The sequence below is a fragment of the Phoca vitulina genome, unplaced genomic scaffold (genome assembly GCF_004348235.1).
Source record: "Phoca vitulina isolate PV1807 unplaced genomic scaffold, GSC_HSeal_1.0 scaffold17, whole genome shotgun sequence".
NCBI lineage: Eukaryota > Metazoa > Chordata > Mammalia > Carnivora > Phocidae > Phoca > Phoca vitulina.
The window spans coordinates 13237751-13257801 of NW_022589720.1; the positions used below are offsets into that span (position 1 = coordinate 13237751).

Consider the following 20051-nt stretch of genomic DNA (forward strand, 5'->3'; position numbering starts at 1 on the left):
CAAGAAAACACACTGCAAGATAGCTAATATCTTTTATTGTCAGACTTTCTTTGAGCCAACAAACAAGGATTTCGCAGGGCTGTCCCGGAAAGATAAGGCAATTTTTTTTTCTTTGTGGGCAGACTCAGTTGGCCTAAGTCTTTACAACTTTTTTCCATATAAAAATAAAAGTCCAGGACCATATTATTTTTCTTCTGGTCATAAATGCTGATTTATTTACAGGCACCTTATTGGACTATCATTATAAACTTGGGATAAAATGTATTTTCTTAAAGCCTCGGCATTTATATGGTCAGGGTCCTTTCAAGATTCGCTCGCACATTATACCCCTGGGGAATGAAGCTTCTTTCCACCATACCCAACGTGGTCATATGGTCATCTACCTGGAGCGATACAAACTCACCTTCAAAGAAATTTTTTAACTTAAATCTTTTAGAAACTAAAGACTCCAAAATGACTTCATATAGTTCTAAAAACAGCATTGGAGTCAGAGTGGTTTATAAATACCATTATTTGTATGGGCTGCATATCTGTTTATAATACAGCAGACACAGAGTGCAGACTTTGCTACAGGTAAAACAAAATGGAGTCAAAACCTGGTTTTTGAAATACAGCAAAGACAGGAAAAATCCAAGATTCTGGTCTGTTAATAAAACCACCTTATAAAGTAACGATTGAAGACTAGAACTCTGGACTATTAAAATATACAGACAGACTGTTTACACCATTGCACATCCTCTTTTCCCTTTGCTTTTAATGCTCATGAGACAATGATTAAAGTGATGAGTTTATGAACACATGCATGCACAGGCAAGTACAGAGACGTGAAAGAGGAAACAAAGAAGTTAATCTACGTCCACAGGGAAGGCTGCCAGCAGCGCTCCGACTAAAATATCCTGTCCCCTTGTGCTCCCTCTGTCCCCCCTCCCCGCTCCCTCACCTTCCCTCAAAGTAGGGAAATCAGGCTGGGAGGTTAGTGCAGAATTGATGGATAAACGCCCCTCCCCGTCCAAGCTTTCTAAGTCTCCCCCAAGATGGCAGGAGGGGGCATCTCCCTTCAGTAGCACAGTTAAGGTCAGTTAGTGTTGAGTCCACACGTTAAGGCACTTCTGGCTGCTTTGGCGGGGGCGGGGGGGAGGGGGGTTTGTCCTCTCTTTTTTAAGGCATGTGACATCTAAGAGTAGTAAAGCTTTCCAAACGGGGCTGACTGTTAAGGTTGACCGCTTAATACAGGCTCGCGGAAGTTGAGAGGGCGGAAGGACGCTCGGAGACCCCGCCCTCCGGCGGGGGACTTCCGGGAGGCGGGGCGGCTCCGCCCGGCTCTGCGCAGGCGCCGGCCCAGGCCAGAGGGCGGCCGCTCGGGAAGCTGGAGACCCGGGGATTCCCTCCTGCCTTCACCTGGAGCTGCCCTGGCTGCTCACGGAGCGGGACGTGCTGTAGCGTTTCTTCACGATCATGCTGATGTACGCTTTCATGAGCTTGGCCACGTCCACCACCTGCCCGGGGGAAGCAGAACGGGCGCGCGGTCAGCGGGGGCGCGGGGAGGGGAGGGCCGGTCGCCGGGCCGAAGCCAGCCGCCCGCCGCGCGACTCCACGGCTCCGGTTCTGTCCCGGACCGAACCTTCAGCGGCTTTTCCCTCTTCCCAGTCAGCGGGCAGGGGAAGCGGGGCTCTTCCGAGTACGGTGGGCACCACCTGGTGGTTCTTTCACACGAAAACGACAATTCCGCCTGATGTACACTTGTCAGATTTTACACATTAAAAAAGCAAACAAACCCCACCTGAGGACACTTGGTGTCACCAGGGCTGGGATTACATCCCCGCTTAAAATACTGGCGAACGAGCGAGCCCACGATCACAGCTGGTAAACACTGCTCCTCGGTGTCGTCCCCGCCCCATGACGCAGCTGCAGCACAGAGCGAGGCGGGGGCGGGGGGCTGCCCCCCTCACCCTGGCCTGCATCCCTCTTAAGGCGTCCTGACCGCTTCTGTTTCCCCCATCTCTGCTCCCTCTTAGTCCCACCGCCGTCACTTGGCACAGTCGCGAGCATCACACCAGCACCATCAGAGACCCCCACGGTGGCTCCCTCGGTCTACTGGCGTCGGCCAAGCCTGGCAGCCGGGCGCCTGGGACCCTCCGGTCAAAGGCCCAGCCCCTTCCTTGTCCCTGCTCCCCTCCCGTTAGCCTAGTCCGCCTTCCGCACCGCAGCCTCGGTGAGACTGCCGCCTCCCCGCCCTCCCGGCCGCCTCCCCAGGACTTCACAGCAGCAGCCAAGCTGGTGGGTCATTCATTTCCATTTTCTACCTCTGCTTGCCGGCAGCTCCCTAAGTGGAGCCCTCACTAGGCTTTTTGGTTTATCATGATGATGATTACATTTTAAGCTTTGGAGCAGAGGGCACACACATTGAGGCTTTTTTTTGGGTGACTTTGTGAGCCAGGATTCGCTACGCCCCGGGCGGTCATGCCCCTTGCTCCCTCCAGCTGCGATTCTCTGCCTTCATCATCTGCTGATTGGCACAAGGCTTCCTTGCCACGCTATATATATTTTGGACATCCAAATCATTTCCTTTCCTCCGTGGGTAAGACCCACTGGTAGAATGGAACCAAATTTCTCGGCTGCAAAGGTAGAGAAGAAATTTGGGAGGATTCGATTTTGGCCCTCGGGGCACTGACAGCTGGGAAGGGACCACCATGCTGTATTTTCATGTTTTAAAGCAAAACAGCCAAAATTACTCAAAGGCATCAGGAAATGGGGCGTTTCTCTCTCTTGTCAAGGCCACAAATGATTTCCGTGGCTGGCTTCTTACCTCACTGGTTTCAAAGAGCAGCTCCCTCTCGTCGACCACGATTTTGTACGTGTTTGCCAGCGGCGCCCCGAAAGAGAGGATGTGCTCGTACTGGAAGACTTCCAACGGTCTTCCCTCCCCACGCTTGTACACAGACACAGCGTCCGCGCTGACGCCCAGCCAGAGGTCCTGGGGGAAACCGCCTTCCCTGCACTGTGGACCAGAGGCCCATCAGCAAGCAGTAAGAAACAGAGAACGTGGGAGAGGCTGAGTCAGGCACTCTGTGCAGAACACCATACGCATCCAACACGTGCATGTGCCCAGGGAACCGAAAGAGGACATGTGGTCTCCCCATGGAGGCCTGATTGATCTCTGACTGGCTCACCCATATTGGGCATTTGGAAAACCCAATCGGTGAATCCTGACATCGGGCTTTGACTCCACCCGTTGATAACCTTACTCCGGGGGAAGTTGACAACGGCTGCCCCAGCAAACCCAGCAGCAGAAGCCAGTCTCCTATTCCTAGCTCTGCCTCCGGTCCTTTTTTTTTTGGATCATTATTCTTCCAATACAAAATCTAGGATCAGAGGAAAATTCTCAGAGAGAATCACTCTCTGCTGAGCGGTTTGGCTCCTCTTGAAAAACAGGATTTTTTTTTTTTTTAAGATTTTGTCAGAGCACAAGCAGGGGAAGAGGCAGGCAGAGGGAGAGGGGAGGAGGGGAGGGGAGGAGGAGAAGCAGGCTCCCTGCTGAGCAGGGAGCCCGATGTGGGATTTGATCCCAGGACCCTGGGACCATGACCTGAGCTAAGGCAGACGCTTCACCAACTGAGCCGCTCAGACGTCCTGGAAAACAGGATTCTTGACAAGAGGCAGCAATGACCTCTTGTGTGCACGGAGGTTAACAGGAATGTCATTGGTTTAACGACGGGCTTCCTGCATGGATTGGTGCTGGGAAACAAGAGCCCCAATTCAGGGATGAGAAGTGGGTACGAGGGATGTACATTAGTGACACCGAGAAGAAGAGGTGTTGTACAAAGCCCCTGATTTACACCTAGAAACAAACCTAACTGAACCAACCCAGCAACCAAACATAGCATCCAATGAAAATCCACGAAGGGATCTTGGAATATATAATCAATACTTAGATTTTTAGAGAGCGTCATTTAAAAGCCATCAGATACCAAACACGCTGAATGGGATTGTGAGAAGAAAACTGAAAGCTCATCTAGACCAGGGGCTGGCAAACTTACCCGTTAAGGGACAGGGAGGCAATATTTTAGGTGTCACGGGCCACGGACGGGGTTTCTGTCACAGCTACACAATGCTGCTATGTTAGTGTGAAAGCAGCCGGAGGAGGCAGAGACGGGAAGGAATATTGCTGTGTTCCAATAAATCGTGATAAAAGAAGGCAGGCAGGATATGGCACACAGATTGCCAAGCCTTGATCTAGAGCACCGGTAAGACTTCCTTTCAGTAAATGGTTTACTTAAGGGGCGCCTGGGCAGCTCAGTTGGTGAAGCGTCTGCCTTCGGCTCAGGTCATGATCCCAGGGTCCTAGGATGAGTCCCGCATCGGGCTCCCTGCTCAGTGGGAGTCTGCTTCTCCCCCTGCCCGCTGCTCCCCCCGATTGTGCTCTCTGACAGATGAATAAATAAAACCTTTAACAATAAATAAATGGTCTACTAAAAAAAAAAGGGGGATATGAATCAGTATGGGTTACCGCTAATGGCTAAATTCCATTTGTGAAAAAAATTCTTCCCTGCAAACAGATATTCATGGGGAAAAAACTAAATGTAAAATCCAGGTATAGCTGACCCTTGACAACATGGGTTTGAACATCGAGGGTCCACTGACAGGTGGATTTCTTTTTTTAATACAGTAGAGGGCTGTAAATGTATTTTCTCTTCCTTAGGATTCTCTCAATATTCTTTTCTCTAGCTCTAGTGTAAGAATACAGTATGTATGTAATATGTAACATGCAAAATATGTATTAATTGAGTGTTTACGTTATTGGTCAGGCTTTCGGTCAAGAGCAGGCTATTCGTAGTTACACTTTAGGAAGTCAAAAGTTATTCACGGATTTTCAACTGCATTGTTCAAGGGTCAACTGTATCCGAAGTTTCTAATTTCATGTAGATAATTCTAAAAAAAAATTTTTTTAAATTTTAAATGCTGATTTTTACCAGCACTTGTTAATTGGATCGATCTGTGGCTTCCGTAAGAAAGAAGTTACTTAAGAATAGGTGACCTCTTAATTTTCCATTCACTCCTAATACAGTGGAAGCATTTACTACAAGAGAGGAGAAAACTTTTGGTGGATGAGAGGGTGTGCTAATGATAAAGCATGGAGGGTGGGGGTGTTGCTCTAACAAAAGGGGCTAGAGAGCAAAGGTTCTATCTTGTCGTCCCGCCCTATGTACTTGGCCACGGCCGCACTACCGAGAAGCAGCCGTCAGTCCTCACCTCCACATCGAAGAGCGTCGACCCGTAGCCTGGCCACTCCTTGATCAAGGCCATGTACTTGGCCATGGCCTGTTCCTGGCCCATTCCCTGCAGCTTCTTCCATTTGTCAATGATACTGGTCCGAGCCGAGGAGACCTCCTCCTTGATCCACATGTCCAGCATCTGTTCCTCCTCGACCTTCTGCCGGACGACAGACCCTGTCCGGAAGCTGCGCCTCAGCGTCCCCTCCAGGAAGCTCGTCCGCCTCTTCTCCAACCGCTCGCACGGGGTGAAGCTTTTGGTGGACTGGCTGATGCGGGCCTTCAGTCTCTGCAGGGAGTAGACGTCCTCGAGGGGCGGCACGGAGGCGTGCAGCGAGTAGTCCCCCTGCAGGTACTGGAGCCGCAGGGCAGCAAGGACCTGCAGGTTCTCTTCGGGGGCCGGGTAGTGGCCGCGGATAACCGCTTCGTGGGCCTGAAAGGAGGCAGGCAGCAACGTTAGGGGTGTGTGACCCAAAATCCATCAGCATCTCCCTCCAAATGTCACCTTCCCTGACAACTGTACCCTCCCCTGCTTTGCTGCTTGAAATCTCTCCCCAGCACAGACGGCATCTAACACATATTTTATCCCTTAATATCTCTCTCCTCCCAGCTAGAACAGGTCTTGGCACAGGACCTCAGACAGCATGTGTTGTGGTTTCGTTCTAGAGATGCATGAAGGAGCAGCCGCCATGGGCATGCTGGGAAATGTACCGCCATGCCTCACCCCTCCGGACCAACCACGAACTTAGGAACAGTGTGAACAGGTTTCACCCCTGTTCCCCAGCAGAGGAATCCGTTTCTGAAAGTTCTTCTACCTGTTCAAACATAAACGCAAATTCCACGCTGTCTTTTGGCACGTTGTCTGTGTCCAGGAAGCAGTAAAGTTTGAAGTAGAATTTCCAGGGCAGGTCCCCCACCTCTGATGTGGCAGCCAGCCTATGGACAGAAGGCAGGGGAGGTTCAGAAAGCAAAAGGAGAAATGGCCTTTCGGTGCCACAAGGAATTGACTTTAGATGACTCATTCTTTACTAACTGTATTTAGCCAGAAGTGAAAAACATGCTTTCATTTTGGTCTCACTTTAAGACAACAAATGGGCAGCCTTCAATTACACTGTGCTAACAAGGATTTTCTGCAGGCCCCAGGCAAATTAGTACCGGCTAAACATTATGCTGAATCCATAGCAAGAAAAGAAACAAAGGCTCTATCTTCATTCCCTTTACTAACCCTCAAATAAACGACAATATTTACAAAAATCGGCACGAATATTATGGAGGCTGTGTTTATATTGAACAGGAATACCTTTTGTGCTACTTAGGGGATAAAGTCCTAGATCAAATATCACAGGTGCGTGAGACATAAAATGCAGTCTGAAGAGTGTATGAGTTTGCTTGTGTCTCTGGCCCCGTTTCGAAGCAATGACAAGTGAAAAGCCTAGAATCAGGAAATTCCAAGGCAGTGTGTACAACAGGGGACTGAACGAATGGGGTAAAAAAACAATGGCGAGCTGAATCTTACTTGAGACGGGCTTCATCTAGGAATTAAGAAAAACAGGCAGCAGGGGGAGATGAAAAATTAAACGTGCTTCAACACAAGTAAAAGAATAGGAACTCAAATGCACACTGAAGCCAAAAACGAATGGAAATTCAGATCCTCAACTCTTGCTCTTAATTTATTCCATCTGCTGGCACTCCAGGGAGAAGGAACTTACTTTTCAAACTTTGCTAACACGTCCGCTACGATGGTTCGGCTTTCAATGGCTTTATCGACGCTTCCGTTGTACTCAAACAAGGCAAACATGTTTCTGCTGTCCTCCATGGCCAGGCCTCTGATCAGCTTCTCCACCACCTGTAAGATACACCCCGAGGTCTTCAGCTTCCAGCACGTGGTTCTGGAATGTGCCTTCTCACCAGAGCCCCCAGCGAGCTGCCGACACGCGAGGTTCCAAGCAGCTCCCCCCACTGTCATGTGTGGTCACCCAGAATTTCAAAAGTGCTGTTTTTCCATTGTTCCCTAGAAATCAGATTTCTCTTGTCTTTGCAAAAAAAAAAAAAAAAAAAAAAAAGAATGCAGAGCATTTTGCCCACTGGTAGAGACAGACGCCAGGCAAAGTTCTCGCAAACCCATACTAGTAGGAAAGGCACACAAAAACTGAAGCCCTCTCTTTCATCGGATACATTCATCAACTTCCAAGAAACAATGGCTTCCACCGATGTTTCTCCTTTCCATGCCAGAAGCTTCTCTGGATTTTATTGCCCTACTCCTTTTAGCCAATTGGTTTTAGAATGCTAAATTTCAATTTTAAAAAAGGAAAAAAAATGTGCTCATCTGACACATCATTGTAGATATTTGCATGGCAAACACAGACCCCTTATTGGAGAGATGCTATGATAAACCCACACGCACCTGCTTCTTACATTAGCAGGATTAGGTCTCAGCTATTTTGGCACCAGCTTAATTTTTGTGTTTCTACTCATCTTTGATACATATTTTTATCTCGATACGTGAGTTTGGGTGTAGGTTCCATCTTGTTTATTGAGCTGCTACACTATGCACGTCACAACTACGCGGTAGCCCCCCTAACCGTGTACAACCTTCCTGACTTGTGTGCATCGCAATTAGGTATCAGACAGGGGCTTCTCCCTCACCTCCCCGGCTGTGGTGTGGGAGTTGATGGTAATCTTGCAAGAGCCTCCCCCGTGGCAATACACCGTGGATGTCATTTCCTGCCTATGGATCAGAGCTTCTATTTCATCTCGGGAAGGCACAAACTCTCTGCATTTGGTTTTCTTGAGAGATTCATAAATGAAGAGGGAGTATTTTTCCATCTCGGTTCCTGGAAACTGTTCCCGTATCCTAGGAGACAAACACTTCACTGTTAATTGCTAGACTGAGGCTGGCTGGCGTCTGGGAGCCCGATGCTTTCAGCGCGCTGCCCACGAAGGCACCGAGGGGGCCCCCCATGGTGCAGAGCAAACACCAGCCACTTTCTGTGCAGGTTTTGTTTAAATGCAAACAATAAAAAAAAAAAAAATCCCAGTGAGCCAGGGTTGGATGGGGAGCAGCTGCAGGCTGCTGAGAGCCATGTCTCATACCATTGGATGAAAATCTTTTTTCCATGGGTCGTCAGTCTGAATCAGAATGTTTCTACCTATTTGATCTGGATCCAAATATCCAGGCTTCCCCCCCCCCCCGCCCCGCCGCCATTTATACAGGTGGTGGTAATTAAATGGACTCCACATCTTAGATGTTAGGACACTACACTGAAAGGGACCCGGTCCCTGCCACAGCCTTGTGTGGCTTGGCTTAGAGAGGACACCGACCCTGTGTTGGCTGGTTCAAGGGACCCACGAGTGCGACCACACTAGGCATCTTGTTTCCCGTCCTCTTCCTCCGAGCCATGGGGCCGCATGGCACCTGAGTGAGCGCCTGGATCGGGCTGTCTCGTACCTTCTCAGATGGAAGCGGAGGTACTTCAGGATCCCCCGGCTCGGCAAGAAGGTGCAGCTCAGACATGTCAGGATCTGCCAGCTGCAGAGGTTGCCCACGCTGCCCGGATGGGGCACTTTGTTGGTCTGCTTGATGAGCTGGCAGAACAGCTCGTCCCGCAGAGGGCGGAGGTCATGCCCCGTCTGCAGGATGCCCTGGATTATGGGGATGGGGTCAGACATGGCTTCCAGTTGCTGGAGGGAATTGAAGATCTTGATGGCTTCATCCTGAAGGGTGGTGTAGCCTTTGTCTTTGAGCACTAGGAGAAGAACACACACAGAAGCCTTTACATGCAGGGCCTGGACATGCTACAATCTGAGCAGCACACACCCAAGGGGAAGGAATGGGGACAGACGGCAGCTTCGTGACGCGGTGCTCGCCACGTTCCCTGAACCTTCGAATCAGGCGAACAACACTGTCAAAACACAGAGGTGGGCAAGTTATGCTGTTTTGTTATATAACTGAACTATTTTATTCTACAAAATGCTTGCTTAAAAAGTTGGTCGGTTGCCAAACAGGTTCCCGATTTGTAATGTAAGACTCTCAGGATCTGGTTCTCTAGTAAATTCAGGCACCTCTGAGTTCGCAGGAGGGCTGGCATTTCCTGCCTCCCTCTAAAATTGTTCTTTTAGTTCAACAATGCGTGCATCACCCAGACAACAACGCTACGTGACCGAGCTAAGGAGTGACGAGGGCGAACAGAATCGTGTCCACCGCGGAGTATGGGAGGGGCCGGGCACTCACAGTTCAGGTTTATGTCTCCGTAGGGCAGGGGCAGCAGCGGGGAGTGCAAGGGGTGGTGCGTGTGGCGGAGGATGGGGTTCCGCTTGTAAATCTGCTCCACCACATCGGAGTTCAGGCAGTTCTCCTTGAAAACAGAGGACCCAGTCAAGCAAGCAAGCTTATCTAAAACACACATGTGTACAAGAACAAAAGCATCTGTATTTTTTCCTAAAATTTTTCTAGAGCACGAGCAGGTGGGGAGGGGCGGAGGAAGAGAATCTCAAGCTGACTCCATGCCCAGAGCGGAGCCAACATGGGCTCGATCTCACAACCCTGAGGTCACGACCTGAGCTGAAATCAAGAGAGTAGGAGCTTAACCGACTGAGCCACCCAGGTGCCCCAGCATCTGTGTTCTCCCACACATGAACATTTTCCAGCGTCTAAAGCATCCATGAGATACTAGAGAATCTAGCATTAATTATTTCAAGCACGGAGGCACCTGGGTGGTTGGTTAAGCATCCTACTCTTCATCTCAGCTCAGGTCTTGATCTCAGCGTCGTGAGTTCAAGCCCCGCGTTGGGTTCCATGCTGGGCATCATGCTGGGCATGCAGCCTACTTAAAAATAATAATAATTTTGGGGCACCTGGGTGGCTCCGTTGGTTAAGCATCCATCTCTTGGTTTCGGCTCAGGTCATGATCTCAAAGTTGTGAGCTCGACCCCAGAGTCTTGCTCCGTACTCAGTGGGGAGTCTGCTTCTCCCTCTCCCTCTCCCCCTCCCTCTGCCCGTGCAGTCTCTCTCTCAAATAAATATTAAAAAAAAAAATTTCAAGCACGAAGATACCCATAATCCGTTTGAAGACAAATCACAAATCACATTTTTCTCACACACAGCTCATTCTCTTCATTTCATGTGTATATATTTTCTCCTGGAGATTATATATACTTCAAAGAATGAAAGTTCTTTTGCTATTTAGCCATCAAACATTTAGCAAACCATGTATTTTCATCTATAATTTGCTTAATACATTGTTTTCGTTCTTAACTTGATCTTCTGTATTTTCTCTACACCTGAAAATTATACATGTTGATATGTTATTAGAGAGACTGTTCAACATGCCTAACCTCTTTCCTGAAATTTAAGAGATCCCTTCATAGAAATTCATCATGTACTTATGCTCCTAAAATGTTAATTTGGGATTTGAAAAAGGCAAAGTCCTTTTAGAACGTTAAATAAACAGAAAAGTTGGAGGAAAGGTAACGAATCATTCTGTCGTGGTAATTTCCACTATGAAACTTTTTTAATAACACCCAATTGAAAGCCAGGAAAAAAAAAACAACTTTATTTCAACAATTCTGTATGGGCTTAATTAGGGCAACCTAATTTTTTAAAAAGGACTGTTTCATATTTGGAAAATTCTATTACTCTTTTAATGACAGATTTCAAATTAGAGAACATAGGAATACATAAGACACAGCTTTGAAGAGAAAGTTCAGTGATGTGTTTTCACTTTCTCAAAAAAAAAAAAACCTTCAAATTTTTTTTAATGCTAGAAATGAAATTGCTAGTATTTAGCATCCTGGGTTTCATGGAAAGCTCTGCAGAGTTTTGGAGAATAACTGATTTCGTGGAATTTAGCTCCAAATACCCAGAAAACACACCACTTTGGAATCCACAGGCAAACTTAAATTCAGTGGGAAATGATATCCTATGGACATATTAGACCCTCTCCCACCTCCGTGAAATCTAGCTGGCCTCCTGGATCTGATGAGCTAATTTCCTTTGGTGTAGATCAGTAAACACCTGTCTTGCTAGCATTCTCAAATCTTTTCTGTCACTGTTCCAGCTCTTTGCTTGGTATTGGGAATCTATCTGATGGTAACTAAGAGGAACAGCAGTAAAAATAATCCCCTTGACCTGGTTCTGCATCAGGGACTGACCAGCTACGTGAACAACGCAACCAGAATATTCCACGTCTCTGTTTCCATTCCTGAAAAATGAGTGTGGCATCTCTGTGCATGGCTGCCATGTAATTATCTGTTCAATGTATACTCCCTGAGCAATTCATCTTTATGAAAAGGAAATTACAATTTAACAATGTCAGTGTTGGTCCAGAGACTTGGAAGCTTCCTATGAGTTTGGAGGTGCCTATAAAGATTCCAAGTTTTCTAGACCAATCCAGGCTGCTGGTGACCCCCGCTGTGTGGTCCGGTCACTGTACAGTAAGAGGAGAATTACTGTGTTGCTCCGAGAAGGTCCCCACCCCAGGGCTCAAGGGCATCCTGTGGCAGCAGGTCATCCCCACACAGATCACACCATGTCCCTGGGATGGGGAGCCCTACACCCCAAACCACAGACCATCTAACGTCCGGGTTTGCCTCGGCAGCAACATCTGACGCCTCCCTGAAGACAAAGTACTTTTAGTGTCAAATTTCACCTAAGCACTCACATTTCGATTTCTAAAAGCCGTGATATTCTAACAGAAAATTAATCAAAAGTTAGTTTTGATGACGGAATAAAAATGGAGCTTGACCGACATCCCAATGTTCCAAGGGGGGGTGGGGGGAAATCCGCGAGCTACCGTCACCCAGCCCTTGAGCTCGGGTCCGCCGTACCTTGATGTCCTGAATCAGTTGCTGGGTGGGAGTGTCGATCGGGGCCTTGGTGTCCGTCACATTCTGGATGGCGCTGGACCACCTGGTGGCCTCGTTGAGCAGCTTGGTATAGAGCCGGTAGCAGTGCTTGCGACCGTACACGGTGACGTTCCAGTAGCCTGCGGTAGAGCGCACGCGCGGCGCGTCACCCTCCGCACGGGGGCGCGCCCCCCCGCCACCCCGCAACCGGGCAACCCCGCAACCCGGCAACCCCGCAACCGGAACCCCTCAACCCCGCAACCGGGCAAGCCCTCAACCCGGCAACCCCGCAACCGGGCAACCCAGCAACCGGGCAAGCCCTCAACCCGGCAACCCCGCAACCCGCAACCTGGCAACCCCGCAACCCGCAACCCCTCAATCCGGCAACCCCGCAACCGGCAACCCGGCAACCGGGCAACCCGACAACCCTGCAACCCCGCACCCCGGCAACCCCGCAACCGGGCAAGCCCTCAACCCCGCAACCGGCAACCCCGCAACCGAGCAACCCCTCAACTCGGCAACCCCGCAACCGGCAACCCCTCAACCGGGCAACCCGGCAACCCCGCAACCGAGCAACCCCTCAACTCGGCAACCCCGCAACCGGCAACCGGCAACGCCGCAACCCGGCAAGCGGGCGTTCAGAGCCCTTCTCGTTAAGCAATTCAGCAATTCTCGCTGAATTCCCAAGTGTGCGAGGTAACCCACCTATCCACCCACACGAGGAGCTTCGGGTTGAGATGCAAAGATAAACATAAAACAATGAAACCCGGGATTAAATGTATCAGTGGTAAAACAGGGGCGCCTGGGCGGCTCAGCGGGTTAAGCGGCTGCCTTCGGCTCAGGTCACGATCCCGGGGTCCTGGGATGGAGCCCCCACGTCCGGCTCCCCTGCTCGCGTGGAGCCTGCTTCTCCCTCTCCCTCTGCCTGCCGCTCTCCCTGCTCGTGCTCGCGCCCTCTCTCTGTCTCAAATAAATAATAATAATAAAAAAAAATCTTTAAAAATAAATAAATAAACGGTAACATTTGCTCTGAAAGAAAAATAGGCAGAAACTAAGTCACTTTCACGGGTCTGGAACCAGAGTGACAACGCTTCCCCTCCCTCTCTGACGCTCCTTCTCCCTTCCTGTTTGTTTCCTTTCCTTAGCCTCTTCCTTGAGAAGAAAGCACTTCTGCTAAGCAAGCAGTGTGTGTGTCCTGAAACAAGCGGTCATTTGGAACAGAGGAGCTATATTTAAAAAAGCATAAAATCGGGGCACCTGGGTGGCTCAGTCGGTTAAGTGTCTGTCTTTGGCTCAGGTCATGATCCCAGGGTCCTGCGATCAAGCCCCAGATCCGGCTCCTTGCTCAGCGGGGAGCCTTCTTCTCCCTCTCCCTCTGTCCCGCCCCCCTGCTCATGTGCGCTCTCAAATAAAAAAATCTTAAAAAAAAAAAAGCACAAAATCATAACTAGCAACAAAACTCAATCAAGAAATATTTTCATAATATTGACAAGAATAAAACTAAGCTAACATGACTGCTTTTTATCCTAGGTTAATAAGCTCAGGGACAGTCGGGATTTAGCTTTCTTGGGCTGTGTCAGGACTCTCACCCGCACAGGGATGGAAAAGAGCTCACCACAGGAGAATCTTTGTTTTTGTGTGGTCCTAAGAACACCTGTGCAACTCAATTAAGCAGGACTTCTTTACTATGGGTTCAGTACTAAGTGTCCACAGAGCTAACCACAGATGGCCTCAGAAGATAAATCAACAAGAAATGAGCTTCTTTTGGGGGAAAAACCGTGGCACACACTCCAGGCAGCAAACTCATTCCCTTGATCTGAGCAAAGCCAGGCTCGTCGCGGGCACGGGGCCCTGTTACCTGTCTCTTTGAAGATCTTCTCGTCCGGAGGCACCACCGAGCAGAGGCTATTGAGGACCAACGTGCCCAATTTCAGAGCATTCTTCTCGGAGCTCTTGTAGTAATCCAAGGAATTGTGGGTGAGCACAAACCACCGTTTTTTTAGTTTCAGTGAAGACATTTTTGGACTGTTTTTTACTTCTTTGTGCAACCACCCTGGAAAGAGAGATTAAAATGTCAATTAAAAACGACGACGAGAAACCCCAAATACCAAGTAGTAATTTGCGGGAGGCTTACAGCTGGGTCCTACTTCTACATATTTGCTGGAAAGGGCCATCCGTGGCCACTTCTTACGTGATTTTTTTTTTTTTTAAAGCAAGTCCAAGAGTCAAAATTCCTCAGAAAAGCTGCTCACGTGGGAAATGCTGCAGTATCTACGCAAAGAACAGAGCTCCATGACAAAGCAAAGCCGTGGTGGCAGTCACCTCTCACAATAAATTCCTGGCCCTCCACTCTGGTGTCGCCCTTGGATCTCTGCAGCAGCGTTATCCAGTGATGCATCTCCTCCGGCGTATCCGCGTTACAGTGGAGGACCCGGTTGGCCGTGATGATCACAAACGAATTGGGTCTGGGCGACAGGGCAGGAAGGAAGCAAAGACTCTTAGCTCTACCAGCAACATCACCTGTCTGAAGCAAGATCAAATGCCTTTTTCCTGGCGTATGGTCACAGGGATTGAAAACTGCAGTGCTGTTTGTATTTTTATGCTAAGGCAACTCTCGCTCATTTCTGCAAGATTTATTTTCTGCATCATTAACCTTTAAACTTGGAGCCACACATTCTGAAGGCCCTGGAAGGGGAAAGATTTCTTCATGCAAAACTTTCCAGATGACACTTGGTTTAGGGAAAGCTAAGTAAGGTGACGGTGGGGGAAAATTTTTTTTGATGCCTTTCCAAAGTAAATTTCTTTCTGCCTCTGGGTATTGCCTTGGATGATATTTCTGTGGGTCGGTAATGAAATGTCAGACACCAATAATAAAAGAAGATCAGTAAACAGGTGTAAACGGAACATCTTATGCACTCGATTATGCTTGCTACTAAAAGCCACCTGGGTCCACGTGTTCAAAGCAATCTAACAAAGGCTCATTTCCCAATCAGGGGTAACATAATAATGGAAATTTACTTTCTCCCTCATCTCTTTGTCTGGCAATGCCCTGAATCTCTCGTAGGCCCTTGCTCCTACTAATTCCTGCATCTAACCACTTAAGCTAGTGACTTGTGAATGATTTCTTACAGGTTTTCAAATGTTTACAGTAGCTAAGTGATGCAGAAATTCAAGAAAAAGCAAGATTAATGGGACTGTAGTAGACAGGGAAAGACGGGTGGCTCTTTCAAAATAAAAGACTTTTCTATAGTCTGGAAGGGAGAAAGGAGGGCACCTGAGGGAGAGAAGGGTCTGAGCAGCGATGGAAAGTTCTAGCATGGATCCTCATATACCCAGCCTGCTACAGAGAAGGGGTTTAGGAGGAGACAGATGTAGAGAGGGTGGGAACTTGACCCTCAGAATAAAATCTTGGGCCACTGACAAGGGATACTTGTTAAGGTCCCCGAGCCAGGTGTAGGATGGCGCAGGGTGATACCAGAAATAAAGGGTCTATGATTCAGAAGAGCTTCTGTCAACAGGCTGATGAAGACTCCACATAATTCTGCCTCGTTGGCACCATTTTTCTTGTCCATTGGAATACATTTCTATTCACTTTCTAAAGCTATGCTCCTGAAGGCAGAAGCCAATTTTTATTCTTACTCGGAATTCAAATGGCAGCAAAGAAAAATAGAAAAGATAAAGACAAAGATCAATAGTACAGACTCCTGAGGGCATCCACGAAGATGATTTCCCTTCAAAAAAGACAAAACCAAAACATGCTATCTAAAGGGCACAGATAAGATGGAAATGTGAAGGAAAAATCTTTGTGGTTTAATTTATTAATACTCTACATATAAATTACAATCAAATCCTTTTTAAGTTCATTATCAAGTTTAGAAAAGGGAAAGACACGCTTCCCTATGCTGGAATACTGTTTTCCTAAGCAGACATTTTCTTCCTCTGTGAATCCTGGATCGATCCCTGTATCCAAATGAAGAATATTCCTCTTGTGTGTATGTTTTTAATTGTTTAAATTAGGTTTCCACAGTCTCCCCCAGCATCCCAAAGATACCCAGAGAGCAAGACTTCTGGATGGTGTAAAACTGGGCACAAAGAAAGAAGCCTGGGACTGACCAGGTGTCAACACACAGCCCAGAATCATTTCATGGCCCAGAAAAGAAGAAAGTGGCCCAGAAGCAGAGAGAGCTGGGGGAGACTGCAGGTCACTAATTCCTTCTGCTGAGTCACATCCCGACTTACCTATCGGGGCTATCGGAAGCACACACGGAATCAATCAGCCCCACATCCAAGGTGCCCTGGGAAGGAGCAGAAACGGGGGGAAGAGAACCACTTAAGTACAGCACATATGACCCGAACATCCCTAGGTTACGGCTCTCTACAGAAGCAAACAAAAACACTCCTCCTTTCTGCATTAACTGTAAAATAATGGCTATCTAAGAAAGGTCCCCCTTCAGCAGGTGAGTACAGACAGCCTCTACTCTAGACAGGGCAGAATCTACAGTTCACTCATTTAAAAAAAATTATAAATTAATCTTTGTCTTGTTTTTCGGATACTTTCAGTGAAAAGTGTTTCAAACTTCTTTCAATAACACAAATTTTCTGACTTACACTAGGATCCATCCCTAAATTTAGATGTACTCCACTAAGAAACTTTGATGTGAAGTTGTTCTTAGGAGAAAAGAAAACTTTATTTCTAAAATATGATTCTTTGGTTCTCTATGTGTCCAGGATAGAGTGAAGACCGAAAGAACACGAGTTAGAATTCACTAAGGCCTTTGAAGGGAAGTATGATGTGCTTCCATGATTTCATAAAACTCGGGATTTTTTTTGTTGTTGTTGTTCTTTTAATGGTTTAAAGCGGGAGGACTGGAATCTATTACTACTTATAATCTTCAACGAATTGTTTTTCTGCATTATTTTTAAACAAAATATTCCTTTAGTTATTACACTTTTACTTTAGACTGTCTAGAAATTCCCAGGCCGCTCGCCTCCCTGGGGACATCTCCCTCCACCCCACGACGCTCACACACCACGGCATTTTGTGGGTTCGCCTGCTCGTCGTGCATCTCCCGGATCTCCTGGTCGGTGGACGCGTGGACCTGACTCAGCACGCTGAACCACTGGCTGTGGGAAGGAGAGAGTGACTGTCAAGGAGGTGCCAACTGCTGGATTGGCAACATGGTGACCAATGCCCTTCTCCACATTCTCTGCGAAAATGACATTTCCTCTGAGCAACTTTGTTTTTAATCTGCCTACACTTCTCGTGGGTAAACGTGGGTTTCATGCTACCAATGGGCAAAGGTAGAAGCAGCAGCCAAAGTGCTTTAGATACCAGCTGCTGCAATTTCAGATCAACAGGAGATCCTCTCCTCCAGCTGCCCCAGACCTCTAGACAGTGAATGGAGGATGACGAAATCCTCAGCGCCACCCAAAACACTTATATCAAGGATCTTTACTGAGGATGTTATCTATAACCTAGGGAATATTCAAGTGCCTTTTCATTTCTTAAAAGTAAATTCCAAGGTAAGAAGGCCAATGATGTCAGAGTACCATCTCAAGATGGCCACTGAGGTCGATCTTCCCTGCTCGTTTCCAGGATGGGGTTTTCAGCCACCTGATAGGATTTCTACCTAAGTAAGAATAAAACCATAGGAGAGCTGGAAACAGAAAACAATTGCTTGGGGGCACCTGGGTGGCTCAGTCGTTAAGCGTCTGCCTTCGGCTCAGGTCATGATCCCAGGGTCCTGGGACCGAGCCCCGCATCGGGCTCCCTGCTCCCCGGGAAGCATGCTTCTCCCTCTCCACTCCCCCGCTTGTGTTCCCTCTCTCGCTGTGTCTCTGTCAAATAAATAAATAAAATCTTTAAAAAAAAAAACAATTGCTTGAAGAACAAAGTGGAAAGGTTTTTTTGACTGGAGAACTCTTCTATCTTCACCTCAAATGAGTTTTCTCACTTACAGCCTCATTAGAATCAGACAACAAAGGAAAACAGGTCAACCCCAGAAAAGTCAAGCTGAACAAAAGTCACGATGTACCTAGAAACACAATATAGGCTTGAGGAAAAATGACCACAAATAGCCACACATCCATCTGTCCATCCAGCCATCCATCCATCCAACATTTATCAAGCAACTATAAAATGTAGGAGGTGCCAAATGTGAGATGCTAGGGACAGCCTTCTCCTGCAGAGGCTAGTAAGACCTATATATACGCTCCTACTAAGTATGGCAGAGGACAAAGTATTTGGTGTATATGACGGGATATTTAAGCAAAAAATGCGTATCTATATAGAAGGGTAAGTCATGTCTCTATAGCAAAACACTAAAATCCATCTCCTGTGATTCCTAAAGGAGAAAAATGTGACCAAGAGCTTGAAAATAGGCAACGTAAACAGACTCCTAGGGAAACCAAGGGAAACATCTCAATATACACTTGCTTCATCAATTCTGATTAACTCAAAGGCAAAACTTAAGTCACTGTTTTATGAAGCTCAAAAATTTCCCAAATCAAACACTGAAAAACACATATGTTCAAGATGGAGGCCACACGGGAGCTCTCTCTCTCACACCCACACGCATGCACACACACACACACACACACACACAAATAAAATTTGCTGGCCTTTCATTCTGTTCAGGTGACACTCTTAAATTTACAAATTTCTCCTCCTGAATCAAGTTTAACTCCATCTGAAAAGGATTTTTAAAAAATGTGTTCTACTGGTCAAGAAAAGAAGGCCTCAGTTAAACTATCACAAATGTTGGGGCCCCTGGGTGGCTCAGTTGGTTAAGCAGCCGACTCTTGATCTCAGCTCAGCTCTTAATCTCAGGGCAGGGAGTTCAAGCCCCGCCCTGGGCTCCAGGCTGGGTGTGGAGCCTACTTAAAAAAAAAAAAAAAAAAAGCAGCCCCCAATGTTAAATTTAGCAGGTCGTTATGGCCCAAAAAAGAGAGGACGGCTCCCAAACGCTGGGCCTATAATTCAGCTGAGAAGCTGTAGGCATTCCACAGACCACAACCAACCACAGGCGGTCTCTAGGAGTCCCAGATGGAATGACGGGGCTATAATTCCAGGTTTGCTTGTTTTTCCAGTCTGTGTCATAATTTATGGATCCAAGCAGGGTTTTAGTTTGTTCCCATGGGAAGAATTATTTTCTTTGCCATTAATGCTGCTACCATGGTGCTCTATCAACTCAAACATTCAAAAGGCAAAGGGGTAGTAGCGAAAGGCACTGAGAATTCATTACAAGATTCGAAGGATTTCGGAGCTCAAAAGTAAAGGCTATAGGCTGACGATGCTCCCTGACATTGCTCAGAGGGGAGGGCAGATACCTCCAACACAGCCCTGTGGCTCACAGAGCAGCAGGAGAAAGAGATGCTCTGCTCTATCTCATCCGCTGTGTGACCCTGTGATGCATCACTCTGGGAAGCAGATACCAGTTCTCTCCTTTTTTTCCACACCTGCCCAGCACGAGGATGGAAACCTGAGATCCAGGAAAGTGAGACCACTTGATCCAACCAACGGACACCAACCACAGTGTCCTCTGAGCTTGGTCAAAGATTTAAGCTCCTTAAGAAATATAAGAAACGTAATGCCCCCGTTCAGTAGAATTGAGCTTCTGTGACTTTACAAATTATACTTCCGTTTCTCCTACCTGAGTTCCCTACTCTGTAAAATGTGGGTCATGGTAATAATGGTAATAATGCTATTAACCTTGTAGGGTGGCTGTGAGAATTAAATGGGTTAATATATGTGAAGCATTTCAGAATATTGCCTGAAATACAGTAATTCTCTTACTGGTGTTAACCATCTCTTCTGTCCTACTGAATTCTTCAATATGAAGACCCTAAATCCTCCTCGAAAGCCACAGTGCTATCATTTATTTAAACAATCAGGGGTTAATGCCCTTGCTTTCTCAATCCTTAAGCAAACACAAGCTG

At 47.5% G+C, this 20051-nt stretch overlaps 1 protein-coding gene across 1 annotated transcript in view; it reads right to left on the reverse strand.

Annotated features, from left to right (window-relative positions):
* Positions 1-20: 20 nt before the first annotated feature.
* MYO10 (myosin X) overlaps positions 21-20051 on the reverse strand; it is a 210349-nt gene continuing 190318 nt past the window's right edge. The window contains exons 29-41 of the mRNA XM_032415456.1: positions 17144-17237; positions 16353-16408; positions 14436-14578; positions 13972-14166; positions 12096-12253; positions 9502-9625; positions 8719-9016; positions 7917-8124; positions 6980-7116; positions 6086-6206; positions 5251-5703; positions 2807-2998; positions 21-1496 (exon numbers count right to left, since the gene is read on the reverse strand). Of these exons, the coding sequence (XP_032271347.1) occupies positions 1395-1496; positions 2807-2998; positions 5251-5703; positions 6086-6206; positions 6980-7116; positions 7917-8124; positions 8719-9016; positions 9502-9625; positions 12096-12253; positions 13972-14166; positions 14436-14578; positions 16353-16408; positions 17144-17237 (2281 nt within the window). The 3' untranslated portion in view covers positions 21-1394. The remainder of the gene's footprint in view (positions 1497-2806; positions 2999-5250; positions 5704-6085; positions 6207-6979; positions 7117-7916; positions 8125-8718; positions 9017-9501; positions 9626-12095; positions 12254-13971; positions 14167-14435; positions 14579-16352; positions 16409-17143; positions 17238-20051) is intronic.